Source organism: Nestor notabilis, unplaced genomic scaffold (genome assembly GCF_000696875.1).
Source record: "Nestor notabilis isolate BGI_N333 unplaced genomic scaffold, ASM69687v1 scaffold2296, whole genome shotgun sequence".
Lineage (NCBI taxonomy): Eukaryota > Metazoa > Chordata > Aves > Psittaciformes > Psittacidae > Nestor > Nestor notabilis.
The window spans coordinates 31,802-55,540 of NW_009931293.1; the positions used below are offsets into that span (position 1 = coordinate 31,802).

At 39.6% G+C, this 23,739-nt stretch overlaps 1 protein-coding gene across 1 annotated transcript in view; it reads right to left on the reverse strand.

Annotated features, from left to right (window-relative positions):
* Positions 1-11,836, reverse strand: part of PDE8A (phosphodiesterase 8A) — a 33,652-nt gene extending 21,816 nt beyond the window's left edge. The window contains exons 1-7 of the mRNA XM_010015815.1: positions 11,795-11,836; positions 9,235-9,425; positions 8,182-8,238; positions 6,405-6,462; positions 5,122-5,210; positions 4,807-4,885; positions 3,500-3,637 (exon numbers count right to left, since the gene is read on the reverse strand). Of these exons, the coding sequence (XP_010014117.1) occupies positions 3,500-3,637; positions 4,807-4,885; positions 5,122-5,210; positions 6,405-6,462; positions 8,182-8,238; positions 9,235-9,425; positions 11,795-11,821 (639 nt within the window). The 5' untranslated portion in view covers positions 11,822-11,836. The remainder of the gene's footprint in view (positions 1-3,499; positions 3,638-4,806; positions 4,886-5,121; positions 5,211-6,404; positions 6,463-8,181; positions 8,239-9,234; positions 9,426-11,794) is intronic.
* Positions 11,837-23,739: the final 11,903 nt, after the last annotated feature.

Consider the following 23,739-nt stretch of genomic DNA (forward strand, 5'->3'; position numbering starts at 1 on the left):
GATTGGATAATTCCCACGTTGAAAGTGCATCCTTTTCAAGACAGGTTATTCACTAATGTGTTCTTCCTAGTCAACAGATCGATTTTTCAACTTACCATTTTCTAAACCATGTGAAACTGTGGCAAAAAAATGTATGAGGAAAAAGGTCAGCAGAATTCTCAGAAATAGGAGGTCCAAGCCAAACTCCTGCTGGTAGGTAAAGCTCTCCCAGGGACGTTACTTAAACATATTTTAAGAACACCATATGCTCCTTGCAGAGCCTCTGTCAGCAATCCAACAGAGAAGAGCTACTTCACAAGATGTGCTGTCAGTCAAGCTCATCGTTATGCCTACATTACAGCCACACAGTACAGTGATCAGTCACTTCTGCACAGCCTGGCGTGCTGGGATCAAATGCAGAGCAAAAACCATATACAGTAAAAAAAAGTGTTTCACCCTTTATAGAGTGAATCAACACTGAGGTTTCAAACTTCATTAAGAAGGCCATGGCAGGCATTTATCCACTGAGGGCTCCTACAAGCATAGTAAGTAATCCCCCAGTTCAGTCCTCCTTTTAGACGGGGGCTTCTTGCACTAGACAGCAAGCTACTTGTAGAAAACAAGACTGAACCAAAATGAACACCAGATGCCATGAAAACAATCTCACAGAAAGTAAGGCTGAGTTAGGAAGGAATTGCCACAGACGTTTTATCATAGAGCATGATTTCTCTCCAATACCCTCTGTAAAGATAGCTCTCTTACAAATAATTCCCAAGGAGAAAGAGGAATGGTCTGATTTATCGATAGCTATCCATCTTACTTCAGAAAAAGCAAAAGTAAGATAAAGAGCTTTGTGTCAAACTGTAGAGAACAGAGGCAGCAAGAATTCTAGTCAGAAATGCACATTTCATCTTAATGGACATCACTGAATCGTGAAACAGAAGAATGAAGAAAGTACAACTTGTTTTTTAACTCCTTGCCTATGTATAGATGAAAATGCCTTTCAATAATGCTGGCTTCCTGCAAATTACAGCCAGCTGTAGTAACAGAAAATGAACTGCCAGAGTTGGGGTTTTTTTGCTAAAAGAAACAACATCCTGACCCAAAAATCCCTACATACCTTGCAGTTAACAATTTTTGTGTATGATGCCGATGCACTTTTGATACACTGAACTTGCTCACAGTGATATGTTTGTAAGCACAAGAGGGGAAATGCTGCAAAAGTTTATCTTCCTAAATTCCATTGTAAGAGTAGAGGTAGCTTTTATACAGGTTACATTTTTTTGCAGATCAAAAAATCTTGCTTTCTATTATTTTTGTTTTATCACCACATTTGTTCAAAACAGAAAAGCCAAACCTGTTGACAGGAGATGTCACAGAAGTAGACAGTTGGCTTTTTTGTATGCTACAACATACAGTAGCTAGCATACAGCCTATTTAATGAGAAGCAGTCTTTTAAAATCAGAATATAAAGAAATCATAAGCCTGAAAACAACATGCAGACCATGTCAGAATGATTCAAGCACAAGTTAAGCACCTCTGGAAATGCTATAACATCCTGAGACAAATGATTTCAAACTAAAGCCCCTTCAAAAAGCTGCAGCATTTCAAAGGTTGCTCTGCACAGTTAACCTCCACTCACAAATACTTCCTGTAATAATTTAATTTGTAATTCATTTTTCTATTAGCATGTAAACATGAGGCTACATAGATTGCCACTAAATGTTCCAAAGGGAAATACAAAAAACATGTAAACAGAATATATCCAGCTAAACCAGGTTAAGCTGTTCCTGGTGGACAGGTTTAAATAAGTAGTATTTCATTAGCCCTCACAGCTGGAACTTCTAGAGCCAGGAGTAAAATAAGCGCAAGGAAAAAGATGAATTAGGGTTAGATTTCTATCATTCATAGAGTAAAATATATTTCTATTATTAAAGACACTTTTATAGGCACACTAAAATATTAAAAATTTGATCACTTCAATTCAATTTGATCTTGAGAACTGACATTGCGGATTTAAAGCCTGACACATCTAATGTGTTCCAATTATAAATACTCCCTCCAAAAAAAATACTACTTTCGTAATACAAAAATTTATATTACACACATTTACTAAAACAATTTCAGTCAGGCAACAGAGGTGTGAAGCACCATAAGCATAATCCAAGCTATTGTCTATTGCTGGGATCTCTTCCAAAAGGCCAATACATGTAGAAAAGAGCAACACGTTGTTGAAATGCACATACAGTCTGTACCCATCGAGTGCAGCTTTTGTTGCTGAATGCTCGTGGCAGTGGCCTGATTTAGAGAACACGGCTGATGACAACTTTGCATTGGTGCTTTTGCATCACTGCCTAGATACACAGTGCCACGATTCACTTCAGCATCTCCCTGCTCTGCGTCAACAACATGCTGCTTCCCTGCAGACAACAGTCATAGAATCATAGTATCATAGAATAGTTAGGGTTGGAAAGGACCTTAAGATCATCTAGTTCCAACGCCCCTGCCATGAGCAGGGACACCACACACTAAACTATGTCAGCCAAGGCTCTGTCCAATCTGGCCTTGAACACCGCCAGGGTTGAAGCATTCACAGCTTCCATGGGCAACCTATTCCAGTGCCTCACCACCCTCACTGTGAATAACTTCTTCCTTATATCTGATCTAAACTTCCCTGTTTAAGTTTAAATCCATTACCCCTTGTCCTACCACTACAGTCCCTAAGGAAGAGTCCCTCCCCAGCATCCTTGTAGGCCCCCTTCAGACACTGGAAGCTGCTATAAGGTCTCCATGCAGCCTTCTCTTCTCCAGGCTGAACAGCCCCAACTTTCTCAGCCTGTCTTCATACAGGAGGTGCTCCAGCCCTCTTATCATCCTTGTGGATCCTAACACTACAGTCACAACAGTCCCAAAGTAACATCATGGAGCGACCAGGCAAACAGTAATGCCTCACTGTAATGACCTCCCTTAAAGACAGATGCACTTCCTCATGCACTTTCTTGGTGCAACAACCATTTCTAATGGAAATCCATGGGACAGCTCCCATGTCATTAGAGAATAAAAGATATTGGCAGCTGCCAGCTGACACTGCCTATCACTGTCAAGTGGTATTGCAAATGACTCTTCTGATATCTTTACATTCTGAACTTGCAAATTAGCTACCACATTTCATGCTGAAATATTTCAATATGGTTCTTTTCTCATTTACATCACACTGGGTAATATGTATCCATTTTGTTTCTCTTTGGCATTCCCACACCTTTTGCCACATACAGCATACACTATAAAGAAACACAGCAAGTCACTTCTTTTCATATAACATGTACCTCTTCCAAGCAAGAAAAGGTAAAGAAACCCTTTAAAAAAGAGCAATTTTACTTCCTCTTCTTCTTTGAGTAAGAAACCTGCAAATGCTACATGTCTATGAAGCTTCAAGTTACATCATGTGTCATCCCTGGACAATAACAACTTTTACAGGTAAAAGGTAGCAAATGATAGATGATACAATGGCATTACTCACCTTTCCTATCTTTATGCAGGAATTAATTGTTTCTAGGAAATCAGCTTTTTTTTCATTTATAGGCACTTCTGTTAATTGCTTTTCTATTAGTTCACCTATTTGATAGCCCATCATTGTTTCAAAAGCAGGATTGACGTACTGTGAAATAAAAACAAACAAAACCCCATTCATCAAAATACTCAAAGCACAGCAGAACTCCCTTTTTTCTATTTGCTAAACCAAGGGATTTCTTTCCCAGGCTGAAATAAATCCCTGTACGTTCTGCTGCTGAGAGAGATGTCTACATTTTTTATTTTATGAAGGAAAACAGGAATGTCCATGCTAGAAGAGTTGTGCAGGCTGTGTGCATGTGAGCAAAGAGAGGGGAATTATGGAAACAGCTGAGTAAATGCACATCCACAGAGTTTAGACAGCCTCAATACCTGAAAAATGAGCTCTGCCAGTTCTCAAACTTATAAATCTCAAACCTACCACAGTGTTCCTAAAAATCACAAATTAGATTGTGAGATCTATTGACAAAAAAATTGATCACCTTGTTGTGTGCAAGGTCTGAAAAAACAAACTTAAAACAACTTCAGGATGTTCTGTTATTTTTGCAAAAGGGATGAAGAAGGTACATCCTTCAGTGAAATTGCCATTGTCAACATTTGGGTCAAGAGGGTACAATTTCTGTGCATGTTATAACTCCCAGAAGCTTAGGGCCAAGCTCTTTACTAATAACAAAATTGCTCCTCAGCCTTCATAGCTAGGGACGGAACTAACGCCTTTATGAAATGATGTTTTTCAGAACTGCAAACCTTAGCACAATTTCCTCTCCCTTTTTTAAAGACATTTCTAAGAAAGGATTACATTCAAAACCAGTTGGCCCAAGAATTCTGATGCATTAAATAGCATCAGACTTAAGGAAAGAAAAGGTGTACTACCTTTATTTAAATAGAACATCGTTAGATTTGCTTGTCAAGAGCAACAAGTTAACATACAGTGTTTTTGGAAAGAATGCATGCAAACCAGTGGATGCATCCATCCATTCGTGATACAAAAGAATCATTACAAAAAATAAAAACAAGAGAGTAAACCCTTATTCATTCAGAAACAAGAATCTCCCTTAAAAATGACTTGATTTATGCAAGATATTTTAAATGGAGAAAATTCTACTCTACAGCTAAACTCACTCCAATCTTTTTAGAACCATTAAGTTAGGTTAGATTCTTATACTGCAAGAAAGAGTAAATGTAATCATGGATGAAATAAAATAGAGTCAGTCCACAGAGTGATCTTCTGTACTTGTAAAAACATCAGGAACAAACCTGTACTACATGATCTTCACTTGTGATCTCAATGGCTTCTTGACTTTTCTCTAATGCTGCAAATAATGAATTACATGCCCTGGAGAGAAAAAAAAAAAAGAAAGATTAAATTTAATCCACATAATTCTTGTTGTACATGACAATAAGGCACTGCAGCTCCATACCAAATAAAGCTGTACTTCAACACTTTAATGATTAACATGTTTTCTTCAGTTGACATTCTATAAATAATTAAAGTACAGTAAAAGAAGTACTCATTTAAGGATGTGGCTGAATTGGCATTTTTTTTGTTCATCATGTTTTTGGTAAAATTACCTTAGTTTAAATTGTGCCTGCACCTGTCCAAATTCCAGCTGAATCAACTCATTGTAACAGGCCATCCTGCTAGAATTTTCCACATATCTCTGCAAATACAAGGTTGAAATATTTCATTAATACACATTTCCATACTCAAGGGTACAAAGCTCCGTTTTCTCTTGCTTGATAAAAAATTGAAAGGAGTGGATAAGCCAGAAATTAACCTGTTGTAACATAAAAAACATGAGGGTCAACCAATCTGTTTATTCTCTGTGGTTATCAGCAGGATCAATATATAAAACCCCCATGCTTTTAATGAAGTTAAATGCTTTCATGCTACTTTTTAAAATAAAAGTGAAAAGATTATGTTGTGTCTAAAGTTATCCAAATGTGTGATTATTATGACTTTCCAATTGCTAACACCCAAATTGTATACACAGAAGAAAGTAAAACTTCTTGACAAATATACCTGCCATTGGACACAATTATTCATCTGGGGGCTTGGACAGCAGTGACCTCAGTACCTCTGATGTTTTTTTAAAACATCTCATATTTACCACATATGAGCCTGAATGTTAAATCTTGTTCATGCTAAACTGCCACAGTTATTTTCAGGCTCTAACATTTCCTGTATTAGGACCTTACTACAAAAAAGCAAATAGGTGCAAATGGATTGTGATGGGATAGCAAAAAATCTGGTGACCATGCAACCAAATACTCTGAATCACACTGTAAATCATGCACATTTTTGTTCCATTGTCAGCCTAATGCAATGAAGAATCCACTTAACTGACACACTAATAAGCACCTTTTCTGCTTAAGTGGAATAGTTGCCAAGGAACAGATTCAAGGTAGTATTTTTCAGGTGCCTCTAAACAATAGATAATAGCACTTGACAGTGTCTGAAGCCTGTTTACAGATGTGAATTGGCATTCGATAAAGAAACTTCCCAAAGCACATTTAGTTGTTCATTGCAAGCTGCTCTCCTGTTCTGCTACAGTCACTAGTCAATTTTGTCCATCTCAACCTTTCAAGCAAAGCATCGTATACTTACTCTGAAATAAATGTATAAAGAAGAAAAATCTCAGCACCACTTATATTCCTGAGACTGTTCACCTACTTAGCATTATTCTAATTCTACCGGTGTAGAATTGGGATAAATGTAAGAATGAGTAGCATTAACAAGATTTACAGGTTGGATTACTGACACAACCATCACTGACAGCCAAACGTCTGGATAGTTTCTTGCATGTTAGTTTTGAAATGTCAGAGCAATCTGGTGGAGTGGAACATACACATACCCTTGAGAAGCCAGCAGAGATCAGGGGCAATATTGATGACTCTTCTCGATCAGCATGCCTTTTAAAGAAGGATGATAAAGTTAGAGATTAGTTCTGTAATCAGCTGAGACACAATTTCACAAGCCACTGACATACCTGTACCCAGATGTCACACTGAAGGCTAATACGACTAGATCCTTACAGGATCTATGAATAAAACTTAAGTTTTGTGGGTTAACTGTTAAAAGACACTCTAACATATGTGATTGTATGGCTAGAGTCTGGAAGAAAGGCCATTATGTTAAGTTTCTATAAATGAGCAGATGAAAGCTGGTCAGGTTTAGCAGGTGGCTTAATAGCTTTTAATTATAGGTGAAATTTTGGATCTTACGGCACCTCTTCTTTTTGTTTTCTGTGCACTTGTTTCTTATGCATGAAGAGAATGCCCACTGAAGTACAAGGTTTACCCAAGATTAATCAGAGAGAGATAGGAGCAGCTGTCAGAAAAATCTCCCCATTCCTCATGCCTGTTAGCTGGTAATGCTGCCTCCCAGAAGCTCAAAGAACGAGCACAGGCATTCTGTGGGAGCAGGGGGGGAACAAACAAAAAAAAGAACCAATGAACTGAACTGCAGGAAAACGAGGGAGAAGCCCCTCCATATGCTATTGGCTGAGTGTCAGGCTTTTTCACAAATACAGCTCTTGCAGCAAGAAAGGAAATGTGTGAAAGTTCTCTGTGTGTAATTTTAAATGGCAGCTTGAGAACACTTGTGTTCAGCACATGGGAACTTGACACAGTCAACTCAGTCCCAGTGAAAGGCAAACTGACTTCTGAAGCTTTCAGTAGACTGGGATACTAGACCCAGCTAAAAAGTCTGTGAACTCCAGCTTCTGAGATAGTGTCACCAAACGGGGCTATTACCTTGTCCCAATGCACAATGTGAACATTTTGTAAAGACAAAAACGAATTGCAGGGAAAAATCCCTTTCAAGCAACTTCCTAATTGAGTCACAAAGCCCAGATTCCAAGCTCGCCTTGCTTTTGAAAGGAACTGCTGGCCCACAGAACCACAGGTATCTGTCTTTCTGATGTTCATGAAGCAGCTCTTGAATTACTGTTTGTCTTTCACTTCTTTTTTCCTCTTCTCTTTTGTGTTAATCTGATCAGAGACAATTGTGACTGTAGAAGCAATGGTTTCCATAGTCAGACTTTCTGACATAAGAACACTGAAGGTGTTAATTCACAGTGAAGGTGGTATTCACAATGGAATCTCTGAAAAGTTTAATTAGGGTCTCTTGTTCACTAGAGATCATGGTGGATTCCCAAAAATAGGATTTTTAATGGGAAATTTCAACACCTCAGAATTGGTTTTCAGAATAAATATTTTCTGAGAAATAGACATCCCCCAAATTAGGAAAATTATCTTCCACTTATTTCAGATTAAATATATTGCACTGTTGTTATTTTTACATTATTTTATGATATATAAGTAATATTTTCAGATGGAGGAGGAGGAAAAAGCATATGCACTGCTTTACTAAGATGTCATAATAGAGTCTACTTTACTTTGAAAACTTCCATGGTGAGATGCTACTCTGTACTGACCAAATTGTTTTGTACCTTTTTTTGTAACTCGGTAGATCTCCTGTTTGTTGTAAGATTAATTAGACTGAAATATGGACCAAGAAAGGCTCAAAACACAGATCTATGAGTCAGTTCCACAGTTCTGTACGTGATGTTGCAGAGGTTGGTTGGAATTTCGCTGCTCACATGTGAAAGTAATGATACAAGTATTTACCTTTGTACTACACCAATAATGACTGTGTTTTCTGAGGGTTTCGTTGTTCTGATAGACCTTTAAATCAAAAACAAATAAAATAACACTATTAAGTTCACATTTCAGAAAACATGACTTTATAGAACCTTCACACAGTATTTTTCTTAAAATTTCTCTTTTAAATAGTTCAACATCAAAACAAAAATCAACTCCCAAGCCATGAACCACTAAGAAAAGCGAATAAACTCAGCAATGTCAGAGACTCCATAGAAAAGAAAAGACACAGAGAATGTAGATTAATCTAAACTTCAAATACTCAGTAGGGGAATAACAAAAGTTCTCCCCTCTGACAAGGCACATAATGGACTCGTTTGAAGGAGCATTTACTTTGTTATGGGACAGAATGGTAAAAATGTGACAAGGGGAACAGCGCTGATACCTAGTCTTCTCCTGACAAAGATCTTATCTAGTTACTTTAGTTTAGCAAGAAGAGCCTTTGTCCCAGTGCCCTGAACCCACCATGCTCACTCAGGGTACATGATCTGACCCCACCACCTCCACCCCACAGACAGTTATTCAGTCTAGACACATTCCCAAGGGGTATTTCACTGGAAAGTCACTGAAGCAAGGCACCGCTGCCTGTCAAGTGTCTGCAGAGAGACTCAGAAAGGCAAATCCTTTTCCCCTTTCTTCGTATTTTACAGCAGTTTCTAAAAGTATTTTTGGAATCACTTTGCAACTTCACTCTTAATAACAGATTTTCACATGTAGGTATGGGAACATGCACACAAAACATTGCCTATTTGCATCTGCAGTTACTCAACAGCAAATGGCATTTCAAAAAATTCAGAACATTAATGAAGTGAATGTACTCATTAAATTGCTTGGTGGTACATGGTATCTTTGCAGTTCATTTAATGTGCAAGCAAGGAACCAAGTATTTTCTGGGGGGGGAACCAACAAAACCCAGTTCATTATAAAAAATATGCACATGTGATAGATTTTATAAAGAGGTCATATAAAATCAAAAGAAGTCTGATGATGTGCTAACTATTATACTGAAATGGTGCTTACCTGCATAATGCTTCTGCATCAAAGTATCTGGAATGCCTATGGTCAATAATGATAATGTCATGGTGTTTATCAAGAAAACATTCTAGTGCAGACTCGGGTGTCCTGGCAATATTACATCGAAATCCAGCTTTCTCACATGCCCAACGGAACCCGTTACTCTGGTCATCGTCTTCAGCAAACACTAAAAGTACCTGGGTTAAAGGTAGACAGTGAATCACTACAAACAAGCCTTACATATACAGTAGATTCCATGACTTTTGCCTGTTCTTAACACGTTTTTTAAAGCCACTTCCAAGTTTTTAACACAAAAGCCACATCCATTGTTTTTAACAGAATTGCTTTCTACAGACTACTGCTTTTTATCATTGTCTTTGTGCGGATGTGCTTCAAGTGGATAAAACAGTCTGGCAGAGCCATTTATTTCAACATGCGATGTACAAGTTTGGGAAGTGGCACTCTCGTCATCAGCTACAAGTCAATCAGTCAGGACTAGATGCCTAAGTTTCAGACAGTTCACATGAAATAACAGTAAGTTTTATTTTTCTTGCCAGGGTCATATTCCAGAAAAAAAATGCCATAGTTCACCTTGTGTGAATTAGTATTTAATGGTGCTTCAATGGCATGATGAAAAATGTGCTTTCCTTTTCACCTCATTCAGGTTCTCCAAAGTACTGGGTACAGCCCACCCTACAGGGTTCCTGGAAACTACAGACAGGCTGGTCAAGATGAACTCATGCAAGACTGAAATCACCAGCAGAACCTCTGTATGTGGAGTATGTCCCCATGTGACTCCTATGCAAAGCTCAGCATGGGATTTATATCACATAAGGAGATTACCATGGTTGAAATCCAGAACTGGAGGTCAGATCTATGAGCCACTATTTGCACTGTCCCAACTTGCTGTGGAATTGCCGCTAACATTAATCTCTGAGCCTTTTTAAAATCAATACAATACCTACATACTCAAAGTATGATAAGGCCCAATTCTTTCTAAAATTTCAAATTCTAGGATTGAATAGGGTACAGAAGACAAACATGAAGTCTGCTAGGGAAGACTCTCACTAAGGTGACTGTGCTTTGCAACAGGATAATATTTTGTAGAAGAAAACTTCTTTTGCCTGAAAAAAAATACACAGAATGACAAGACTACAGATGTGTGTTAGTCTTCATTTTGTGGATGACTTGATGTATGCAGCCTTTTGGGAAACTAGTATTTGGTCTATTGTCCCAAGACACCAATCTTCCAGAAATTTCATCAAACCACACTTAGATATATGCTTTGGTCAGACAATAATATGCAGCATATGTAACTCCTACCACATCCCACTGCTGTTTATCTTCTGAGTGATTTTGGGAATTCTAGTGCTGGTTACACTTTGGACCAGGTTGGCGGAATGTCTACCAGTAAATCTTAACATTTCCATGTAGTGCATATTTCTGTAAGAATGAAGGACTTTGTACTCATTTAGTTCAGATTCCTATAAAAGCAGCCTCCAAAGCTGTTTGCAAAAACATGTCACAGTTTGGGCTATATTTAGTGAAGTTAATTTATAACATTCTTAAAGCAGAAGAATGGTTTTCAGCAATAGCACAGCAAGTCAGCAGATCTGAGTTGTATGATTGACTCTGGTACAAACAGGATGTGGTCTAACATCTTTCTCCTTCCCTCATACCTTCCTGCTGTATTATCAGAATAAATTGGTAGCATTTTAGTGGCCTATGACTGGACAGAAGTGATACAATCATTAATAACAATAAAAGAGGCAGAATATTTCTGATTTATACTTTGGGAACAGCTGGATGAGATCATAAGATCTGATGTTTGATGATACTACTGTTCTGACAATAGCTAAGGAAGATGTTGAACTGCAGTTCTGGAAGACAGACGCTTTTCAAATTACTTTCACTCAGGAGTTTTGTAATTACTGACTGAGAAACATCTTGGATTATTAATGGTTCAGTATGCCTTGGGATATAGGAGAATCTTTAGAAGAAGTTCAAAGGAGTCATCTATCTGCAAACCTCATATGGGTCCCAGACAAAATAAGAGGACAGCTAACATATATCTTATGAATAAAGAGATAAAGGAGGAAGAATTAATGCCAGTCCACAATGAGTAACAAAAAAGCATACTTTGCTAAGCTCACTTCATATCTTTTGTGATGATATTACATATTTGGTTGATGCTAGTAATAATGGCAGTGTAATAGACCTTGACAGAACATTTCTCTTAGTATCATTTCAATGAAATTTTGACTAAGAATTGACTACCAGTAAAATACAAAACAAGGCACACACTAAATTGATGACATGCTAACTGACAGCAGAAAGAAATGCAGGTAGCTCTGCTTTTATGAGCTGAGAGAAGGTTGGAGAGAAGAGTTTGGCAGGATTTTTAGGATATCACATAGAATGGCATCATAAAAATGTGTTAGGTGTATGTTATCACTAGATAAAAATGCTCTAAGATCTCTATATCAAAAAAATTCCAGTCATAAATTTTAAGCTAACATCTGTGGTGATATAGAAATTAAGACTTCAGTTTGAACTGTTGTATTACCTGAAGTTGATCTTGACGAAGTCTCATAGGCCCAAACTGCACATCTGTTACTGGTGCCTACAAGAAATAACAAGGGATCATATTAATAGATATACACCTAGTAAGAAGAAAAATTACCTTTGTTAGAGGAGACTTTTCTAATTTACCACTCTCCCACAGATATCTTGCTATCATTATGAGGTTGCTTCTTCATGTCTGCTTTTGTAAATTTATACACTAAGCTGCATTAAAAGAGTTAGAAATCAACAAGTTCCTCTTCAAAGCATTTTTATTGTTATTTTAAACATAAAATAATGGATTAGTCATGAAAGTTTGGTAGACATGGTTATTTTTCTGTATCCTCTGTATCACTGCAGCTGTTCTGCAAAACATGGAAGTGTTTAAAAACAGCTCTTTTTAAGGTCCAAAATAGCATTGTATCTCCAGAAGGAAGGTAAAAACTTTGCTTTTAGAATGTCACAGGTAACAGGTGTTACAAAACCACACTAATTTCATTTCTTCAAGAGCATTGCTGCATGCCCTCCTGCCCAGCCCCTCCAGGGAAGGTTTCAGAACTCAGATATTTCTACTTGATGATGCATGTATTCAGCATGCAACTTTGCTTTGAAAAACCCTGCAAAAATGCTGACATACATCATGCCTTCTGCATGCCAGCGATTCCCACATTAGATTCTGTTCAAGTAACACAGGCAAAGTTCAGCATGAACTGAGCTTCCTTCTCATGTGTCACTTCAAGGATTAGAGGTCAATTACCAGAAGGGCTGTTGATCGCAACTGTTTCTTTTTGATACAATTAATCATTAATCAAGCTTGAACATGAATGACTCTTCAACTGATACGGGAGGGGCTTTCTGAAGTAGTCAAACACATAAATACAGAGGGAGACTCTAATAGGATTACACAGGTTAGGTTCTTTGGGAATTCCCATGAGTATCTGCACTTTCACATGCATAATGTTTTTCACTTCTTGTCTCAGAAATTAAATTGAAAAGCAGGAATAAGAATTCAAAATGGGAAACGGAGTCCAACCAGTGGTTCTTGGAGTCACATGGACTCTTCAAAAACAACTACAGTAAAAAAAGGAGAATAAAATTATTTTTAGCAACACAATAAACAGAAGAGATCTCTGGATTCATATGTACAAAGAAAAGATTTTATGAGTACCAAGGTGGCATTTTTACGTTGTTGTGTTTCAAAGTAAAACCACACTTGAAGATCAGATTTATTGCTCTGCAGCCTAGAATTTTTCCAGTAAGTAATTGTTAAGAATCACCAACATGTTCCACAGAAAAATCCTTTAGAATTACACGCTCCACTCTTTCTGTAACCTTACTGCTCCACTGCTCAGCCCTCAGAGTTTCTCGTGTGTGGTTTTATTTATTTATCAAATTGGAAGTCATCACTGCAACATTAAATAAGAAAGAAAAATGAGTCAAGGAAAAACGGCAACATAGTGCCTGCAAAAACAAGCCAGGAATCAGTGTTTGCCTCTGTTATTTAAGAGGGCCTTTAAAAGCTGATACTAAAACAACAGAGTCACCCTGGTCAGATCAGCTTAGTTTAAACACTCTCCAGTCTTGTCTTTTTTTATTTCCTAATTTTGAGACCAAAAATCTCTCTTCAATTGGAAAAATCAAGCTGCTTTATTCTCCCTTGTGGCCCATCACCCTGTTACTCAAAATCTGCCCTAGAAAATAGCAGGAACTTTTGCTGATAATGCACATAAGCAGGAGGGAATCCAGCTCTTTGCACCAGTGGTACTGGTCTTGCAGCACTGGCAGAGTCCTAACTTGTCCTGAGTCAGTAAGACCAGCAGAAATGCCTGAAGGACAGAGGAGGAGCATGTCTGCTGAGTAAGAGATGCCTTTTTATAGTCACTTCTCTGACTATAACCGCATTTCAAATTAAATTTTGAAACATTTATTTTGTACACTCCAGCTGCCAGCAGAAAGCAGCAAGTGTTTCACCAAGAGCAGGGCCCGAGTTGTGAGGTTCGGATCCAGAACTGAACTTCACTGGTTTCTGTGGGTATGTAAAACCACTTCTGTCAGGCCAGCATATCCTTGGACTATCAGTCCCAGCCCAAGGGGAATTTTAACAAATAGGACAAACCCTTTAAGACAAATTTAAACAAATAAGATAAATTGCCACTTATTGCTTTTCAGATGCTTCTTTCTTTTACAAAAGTTGTGAATGAACAGTCATCAAAGTATTTGAAGGACTCAGCCTGAAGAAATTTTTCTGCCAGAAACCTGTGGACATTTCTACACTGAAAATGCCTGTCTATGCATCATTTAAGCCTAAGTTACCAGCACTGCCCAAATGAGACAAACTGTCTTGTTACACATTAACTTGCTGTCCTGAGCAGAAGAAAAACTCTGGTCTGCATCTCAGCTGGAAAATTTTGGTGAACTCCAGTTAATTCTTAATCCTGTTGAAATCTGTTCAAATAACTTGATTAATCATTTCAACTTTCTGTGTGCTGCTCGTAGCACTGAGAAGTAACATGCTGATTAAGTACTGTGTCAAAAATCATGGCTTCAGCAAGGATTAGCAGAAACTCTCAACTAGGGGTGAACTAAACAAGCATTTTAAAATACCTCTAATGCTGCAAGCTTGTAAGGAAACAAAACCTAGCCAAAGCTCACATGTACAGTAACTGCACAGACACATCTTTATTCGCTCACACCTTTTGGTACTTCTTCCTTGAAGTGTCTTTTCTACTTGAAAAACAAAAGCACAAGTGCTTTTTCAGATCGACAGACAGGACTTAATGCATGTCACAGCCTTCCAGGCAGGCACAAACCTGTAAGAAAGTGTATGAGAGGACACAGAGGCAGAAATAGTTGTAGGTTCCTGGAATGGATTGCGATAGAGGTGGGCCCCTTGCCAAAGAGCTGCTTGTGTGAACTTCACAAGTACAGCATATGTGATGGTGACAAGGCCCAAGTCCAGGACATTTTGAGTTCCCTGGCTATGAATGCAAGTCTTTTGAAAATTCTTCCTTGGCCAAACAGCCTCAGAGGCCAGCCCATAACTTGAAGCCTGGGACCAAATCAAACAGGGGGTAGGAAGGGGTCCTGCTGCAGGTTTCTGACAGCATAGCCTGCTCTCACTGCAGCCCCACACTTAAACCACCCCGGGAGTGCAGGCTGGTGCCAGGGCTCATGGTCTCAAAGACATCTAAATGCCAGAATAGTTTGCAACAGTGACTAATTATCAGGCTTTTGGAAAGGCAAACCTTTGTGGCTCATCTGTGCTAGTGCAACTCTACAGTAGCTGCAGCTCAGCTCCTCAAGCTCTGGGAAGCGAGAGATGCCTGTAATAGCACACTGCAGGTCAGCAACTACTAGTTAGCTTTAATTGCAGACAGCAGCTCAGTTACTGCAGCAGCAAGGGCTTACACACTCTGCTTAGAGACGCAGCAGATAATCAACTCCAGGCTCCTTTAAATGCTTACACACACAGCAATTGCAGCCATTTTACATTCTCTGACTGCTGGTAGCACTTATTTTCCCCAAAATTTTGCCTTTCTTATTAGAACACTGTATTTTCCATATTGGCCCTGGCACAAAGTGAGAGCGGTCCCAAGACAGTCCCATTAGCCATACATACGATAGCTGTCAATGGGGAGTCTTCTACTGACTGCTGCGTGCCGCTTAACACCCACTAGAACACTCACATCTGCATGTTGTAGCAGCCAAGTTACAAACATTGAAATTGCTGATGGAAATGCTTCATGTTTTCAATGTCCAGAGAAAAGTGAATGTTTGGTAAACAAAAACAACTGCAATTAGCTTTAAAAAGACAGACCCAAACAACTGTGACTGATCTGATTAAAGTACAACAAACTCAGAGTTGACCTGATATAACCTGGTAAAGTACTTACTCACTGAGTCATTCTTCACATTTTACCAGAGCAGAATCTACAGGCATGGTCTGTTCATGGTTGCTGGGCTGGGTTGGTTTTTTTTTCCTTCCTGCAGCTAGAAAATCTTTAAATGAACTTGCTCAATGACTAAATGTAGAAAGGAATAAATGGTGGAAATAAAGCCAGCTTGATCCACATGCTCTCTATGGTGATAAACTGCCCGGTTGGCATGTGGAATACATCAAAGCAGCCCACAGGTCTCCCGTTTGCTAGAGGTCTCATATGTTGGCTTTCTCCAAAATGCCTCCCTTACCATTACCAATTGGAGAGAAGATCAAACCTCCTAAAAGGGCAGAGTCAGCCCCCCAAAAGTCCTTCGGCTATTAATTCCCATGCAGTACTGCTGCTATGGAGGGCACATGCATCCCTTCTGCAGGCTGATTTTCTTAAGGCACTTCTTTTATGAAGCTTTTGTGGGATGTTTTAAAGCAGAGCCCTGCACAGAGCCAGGACCATGGGCTGCTGCAGCACTACCCATTCACGAGAAGGGCTGGCTGGGAGCTGCTGGCATCCTGGGGAGCAGAAATGCTCACCTGAAATCCTCCTCCACAACCCACAACTGCCCCATCACTTCCCTTCTGCTTTAGGTAGGGCTATAGGGATGACAGGAATGACCTTCTGTCTGGGCATATACTGGTCCGTGCTAGTATCCCTCCCTAAGGGCAGCTGGTAGCATTTCTGCTCCTGCTGCTCTTCTCACCTTTTCCAGGTTAGAGTTTGCAGGAGATGTGACAGCTTATTTTTCCTGCACAAACAAAGCACTTGAACAAAGAAGTGACATAAACTTCTGCTGAATGGATTGCAGATGGTATATGCCACTCTATGGCTAGCATCCGTGTTTAGAAAGCAGATAATGAGAAGAGAATTTCTGTTAGTAGTTTAACACTAAGTAACTGGGTCTTCAAATAAAGTCTTCAACCTCAAGGCTCTGACTCATTATAATACATGACACAGCTAGCTACGATGATTAATGCTCATCACTGGTCTTACTGAACTACAGCCAGTAAAACTCATCATATTCAGAGCCATATTTTAAGACATCACAAAAAAGTGTTTTATCTATCTTTAAAATTTATACTTTTCTACATATACTAGGTACATGATATAAATAAACATGAGTTATCACAGCATGACTTGACAGTCTTGATCATCAAGATGTGCTAGGAGCTATAGGACTGCTAACTTAAACTGAATTTTGATAATTCTAACAAAAAAAAGGATTAATTTTACAAATGAAAAAATACTCTTTTTCTAAACCTGCTATTTTAAGCATAGTTTTATAACCCCAGAAAATGAAAACCTAAATGAACTCAGATTTATACCTTACCTTAAAATTTAACTGATTCAGGATCTATTAGCAACAGAAATTTGAATTCTACATGGTAATATCCTTTCTCAGAAGCCAAATCCTCATGGATGCTGAAAGCTAGGAAATAACCCACTCAGTATAAAGTGGCATGACAAGGTCCAGGATCTAGTCCACCCAGGTCATACCAGCCTGGTGCCTCTATCTCAGCAGAGAGGGGGTTTATGGCCCAGTGTGGCTAACATCTCTGTGCAAGAAAGTCTCCGTGTTCATGATCAGCTGTCAGGTTTTCACTATTCATGTTTTTCTTCATTTATAACAATCTTTATCTCTTTCTGAAATACATGAACACCAATCCATGATCATTTACCTATTTCTTCCTCGGTGGAAATCTAAGTAGAGGATTTAAAGCTTAGCTTCCTGTTTTCCATGCACTTTCTGCTAGACATTTAACATCGCTGCTCATATCTTCCTTGCAGACCCTGACAGAACTGTTTTGTTACAAACTTAACATGGGGTACATGAAATGCTGGCTGAGCAGATCTTCCTAACACATACAACTGTTCAGAGCGTAAAATGATTTTTATAGTTCACGGGCTGAACTCCAACCTGGTTTGCAACAGTGAAAATTCAGGGTAATTCCACCAAATCCAAAGAGAATACGCTGTATTTACTTCAGTGTAAATGAAGCGGGAGTCTGGCCCCATGCAGATACTTCTTTTGTTGTTTGGAGGCCACAACAGTTTGAGTAAACAGTAAGAGGGAACAAAGTGTCCAAGGTTTCTGCCTTTGCTCAACAGATTCAAGGACAAAGGTAAGCCCAGCTCTCGAAAACCCTAAGCCATATGCGCTCAGTTTATTCTTCACTGCAATACAAAGACAAGGGTTCTGAAAGGCAATTAACATTTACCAAAACTGCTGTTGAACCTACATGAAACCTGTTTGTAGGCAAATGTCACAGACTCAGTAAGTTTCATAGGGTAGCATTCTGGATCAGTGCAATTTGCTTTGATAAAATCTAGCATTTACATTAATCTAAATGGGGTTCGCACCGATGCATCTCTGTCAATGAAACAATACAGACTTAGATCTATATTACAAGGTCTGAAAATCACCTGAAGTTCTGTTCCAATATCTTTTTCCTTTTATCTATCTTCTGTTTAAAATTGATTCCTAGAATTATCTGCGATACGGCCATGTAATGATACAATGGTCAGTGTAAGCAATGGGGTAACAAAGCCACTGTGTTCTTAATCCATTTCTTAAGTTTTAGTACCAGTTGTGAACCAATTTTACATAAATGAGCTCCTAAGAGCCAAACTATGGCCTCTGATTCACATCATTTGGACAGCTTGCAGGTTTTGTGAGAAGAAAAGCATTTTTGAGCACAACAAGTTGCCAGAGCTCTTGAGTTAGGCTGCTGGCCATGTCAGCCACGAGACTCGCTCTCTTATTGCCGACTTCCTCGCAACACCTTCACCACACCTGAAATACAGCCCCTCTTCTACTGCTCAGCCTGGGGACAAGTTTTGGGTTAACCTGGGTCCTGAGAAAGCTACCCAGGAGGCACCTACACCCAGCTGGGACCAGGACTGCTTCCCTGCTGTGCCAGGACACAGTGCTGAATACTGGCTACCCTGGTTTCACCAGGCTCTCCTGGGACCGAGGAGGACCTTGCTCATTTTTGGCTAATTGTTTGGCTTGCCACACATGCCAGCCATTATTATACAAGTTTGTTTGTTTGTATTCTGGGCACAATTCTCCACTGCATTTCTTCAGTGTTATTCCACTGCAATGAGTAAAGCCAAATTAGAACAAAACTGGAGTAATACTGTTGTGAAATCGGGCTTGCTGCCTTCTAGCACACTTCAGACACCACTGAGAACTCCCATTTTGTACCACTTACAAATTTTCCTCTCATTCTTTGTAGGAAACTTTGGTTATCAAGCTGCAAGCCTGGCACCAGTAAAAGTGAATCATTCCATTTTGTTGGGAATAATTAATGATGCATTTCCAAAGCGACTTTTATTATTATTTGTAATGCAGTAAGGCCTGGGTGGCCTCTGGCCCAGACGAGTGGCCCACTGTGGAAAAGTTGTACAGTGACAGGACAAAAGGCAGTCCCTGCCATTGCTAAAGGTCAGAACTTTTACACAGACCATGCTAACAATTCGGGGGAATTTAGCTGTTGATAGGGTACTTAAGTGATAAACCCAATGTCATTATCACTTAGCGTGCCCACAGCACTATCACACGGAACTCAAAACTTACAGAGGGAGGAAATGGTTGCTGTTTCCACTTTTACATTCAGAGGAACTGAGGGACAGGGGGAGAGAGACAGTCCCAGCACACCGTGTCTGAGCCCCGGTGTCTCTCGGCATAGTGTCAGCTACCCCTGCTTCCTGGCCAACCAACAGCAGCAGACACTGGTAATACTGGGACCACTGATAATATCTGGTATCTGGAAAACACCCACCAATTTCTGGAATTCAAAACAATAGTCTCTGATAATTCAAACACAATTTACATTATGACTTGGTAACCATAGTGTTACTGTAGGCTTCTATGGCAAGCAGATACCGCTCCAGCAAAGTGACTATGCAAATCTCACACTACGTACTTCCACAAGAGACCTCATTCTCAATGAGCCACACACTGAAAAAGGACAGAATAAACCACAGACAAGTCAGAAAAAGAAAGCCATCTAATTATTAATCCACACTGATGTTTTCTGTCCGAAGAGAACAAAGTTGAATGGAAACCAGTCCTCACATGACAAGCTATTCAAATCTAGCAAGTTCTAATTGCTGTAGCATCTACCTGATTCAGAGATTCTTTAAAGGCCTGTATGCTATGCACAAGTACACAGGGCTTGAAACTCCATCTATTTGTCTGTTTAGAAGGAAAAAATGTGAATCATATGCTCCATAACAACCCTGGAGGTGTGAATCTTCCTTAACACTGGTCTGTGGCCCGTGGTCATCATTTTGCCAAATGACCAACCAGCACTGAAGTTTTTGAACTTTTTGAACTTTCAAGCCCAACCAGCACTGAATTTAAAGTGCTCTAGGCCGTCATCTGCAGATTCGAGATGGCACACTGTGGTCTTCATGAACATCTCCACTTTGTGACAAAGTCTTTCAGTAACTAACTTCTCCATTCAGGCACAGATCTTCATCCAGAGGCTGTGAGCGCTCCCCATGTCAGATCCCTGGGCTGCAAACTAAACTGTAGCCAAATATTTCTCTGTGGTGAGAGCATGCCATAGAGCATTTGTAGTTATATCCTCTGCTAAGAGAAGAACAGCAGCTTAAATGATCTGGCTTGTACTTAGGAATAATTTTAAAACCCTGTAATAATGGTTTTCTATACATAGATTGCAGAAATTGATGCTTTTATCAACGCAAAAAGAAACCAAAAAAAGTAGTATGAACATTTTCAGCTGTTCAAAGTCAAACGTCATTTTTAAGCACTTATCTTTTTGGCGAGTCCAGCTTAAGGGTAACAGGAATAGAATGCGCAACATGCAGAAACTGAATCACTTCAGAAGAAAAAAGAGGTCACCTTTAAGGTGCTAGCACCTAATTCTATGGGTTTTTTGTTTATGACAAAATTCAAGGGTCAGCTAGAACACTCTGCACTTCAGAGCACATGTCCTCTGAAGTCAGGCAGCCTTGGTATTCTGGGGTTACTTGCAAATAACAGTTGTAATTGCCTTTGTGAGATGTTATCTTGTGGGCAGCTGAACAGCATGTACGTGTGGGCATTACACCTCTCTGAGTTTCAGCAGCTATTCCCTTGTACTCCAGCATCTTTGAGACCTCTGGTTTGCCCCCTGCACTCAGGACCAGCCACATCCAATCTCACAAAATGCCTTAAAGGCAGCCACGTAAAAATTGTGCATCCAGCAGTTCCCAGAAGGCTGAGACACCTATTTCCTCTTCCCTTTCCCCCCACTTGGCACAAGTCCGGTTACTCCACTGGCTAAGAGAGTGATAACTGAGCTTTGGGGACCAATTAACTCCTCATATGACAGCACCGATATAAAAGTTTTGGTGTGCTCTCATCTGTTGGCATCTCCACACAGATTACAGGCCAATCAGGATGACAGAGAAGAAATCAGTCTTTAAGTTTTGCAGGTCATCAGCCAACACACATTTGAAACCAGAGCATTAAATACGTTGCAGTTTGGATCAGTCCAAGCAAATAAATCCAGCTTTGGCTTTACCAACATCTTTGTCTAACTGAAAAGGAACTTCTCATTTACTTGCTGCTGCCTCAGGTGTATTAATTTTGCAGGCACACTGGAGCTGACTTTCCATCCCCCCACTTGAGCAGAAGCTTTAGTACAAATACTACATTCTTCTGGCCCAAAGGGAAATTCTTGCTGCCTGCACTTTAACAGTTGAGCTGCACGGCACTCTGGGAGACTTAAATATGGCACAGTAGTTCTATTGTTTAATATTATTAAAACTGCTTGCTCTCTTGTGATTCTGCAAGATCCCGGAGTGTAGCAATAAGCACTAATCTGTTCCATATCTGCCAGCTAGTTCTCTTCTTTCTAGTGGCTACCACTTGCTAGTTTTATTTTAGAGACGACTACAGACAGGTCAGGATATAACAGGTCTCCATCATCAGACTTATTTTTTTCTTTACACACATGAATTTCAGTGGCAGTTTTCCTTGAATCATCTGGATTTGAACAGTCTGACTAAAAGGAAGTTCCAGTCTACCAGGAAGATTTCCAATCACTTTCTTTATGCCAAACAAACTTTTCATGGCATTATCTACCAATACTGCAATTGCCACAAACAGACCAAGCAAAGCACAGGGGAAGTTTAGGTTAGATATAAGGAAGAAGTTCTTCACAGTGAGGGTGGTGAGGCACTGGAATAGGTTGCCTAAGGAAATTGTGAATGCTTCAACCCTGACGGTGTTGAAGGCCAGGCTGGACAGAGCCTTGGATGACATAGTTCAGTGTGTGGTGTCCCTGCTCATGGCAGGGGGGTTGGAACTAGATGATCTTAAGGTCCTTTCCAACCCAAACCATTCTATGATTCTATGATTCTAAACCGGCCAGTGGATCTACCAGGCTTCCTAGAAGACCTCTATTTTGTCCTAAGCCTCCATTTGTTAAGGAACAAACTTGCTTTTTCTATTGTTACTAATAACCCATCATTTGCACTGGCACAGTTCAGGCTTTACTGACCATAGTTATTTTTATTATCTCCTGCCATCCATTATCACAAAAGTATACATTTCCCAAGCAGCGTCAAACGACCTGCAGCAAACTGCTGTCAGATCACAGCTGGGCAGGCAGCAAGCTGAGATTTACCCTCCTGACCAACTGAGAACTGCACATGAGCTCCTGTCATTGCTATTTTATCTCACACATCTCCAGTCTTTGCATATGTGGGCATCCTGAATGAGCCAGCTGATTTTAGTCCCCTTATACTGGATGCTGACAGTATGGAGCTGCCTCCTTCTCCTTCTTCTTTCCCATTCTTCCAATCTGCCACACACAACAGCTTCACATAGCTTACTCAGGTGTCTGTGAACCTGCTGGATAGCACTGGCATGCGGTTTTCTGTATGGTCCAAAAGCTGTGCTCTGCCCACCTTAGGTAAGAACAAATTCACTTGTGCTCTGTCCAATATTCTGCCTGGGAACTGCTCTAAAAGACAGCAAAGATGCAGTCTCCAAGATGTGATTTCACAGGTAGAATAAATGCCAAGTCAGTGGGACAGAGTCCAGTACAGTGAAAGAGAAACGTTCCATACTGGTAATAAACATTTCAGTATTTTTGTTTATTGAATGCAGGTTTCCCAGGCTGACTGCAACTGTCTATTGACATTTGAGAAAACCAAAAGAGAGGTTCTTGGCATGCAAGCCTTTTCTAAATAGAAAACCTTGTCTCCAATAAATGAAGACTTGAGATTGCAGGAATATTCAAGATGTCTTTTTAAAAAATAGGAAATCCACAGTATTGCATCCTTTTTTCACCCTGAGGTTTAGCATTAATTTTGCTTGTTCACACCAATGACCAATCCAACAGGTTAACTCCAGGCTTTATCATAAGGAGGAAAACAGACAAATGGATTCAAGAGGTCTGGGGATTCCTTCTTTCTTTTGACCACTTTGAACTTCACTGGCCGAGGATGACTGGTTTCCTCTAAGACAGATGTCTCTTCATTTCTGAGGACCTACAGGGTAGTTCGAAACCTGATACTGGTTTTCTGCTTGGTCTGGTTCAGTAACACACAGTGCTTCTGCCAGCCCACAGGCTCATTAAGTATTACATGTTCAGTAGATGGGATCACTCTTTTTTTCCTTAAGTACAGTAGAACCTTTTTACAGCTCTGTCAATCCCCCTAAACTCTGCATGTCTTTAATGTAGTTGGGGGTTTCATTATAATCAGGATTGCAATTAAGTAGAATTTGATGCAGCAAAGCAACTTCGCATTCTGGTTCTCTTGTGAACAGGATTTCACTCTATCTGGATTTGTGGTAAGCACACTCCATTTTATTTAGCTTAGAAAAAATCTGTTTGAAAAAAATAACTATACTACTATATATAGTATATACAAAGCAATCTCTGCATATTCTGCCTACAAGTAGCAATTCCTTTACAAAAGAACTGCTGGATGTGCCAAAGAAGACACTGCTGCTATAAAATGAATTATTAGCATGATTTTCTCTCTAGAAATG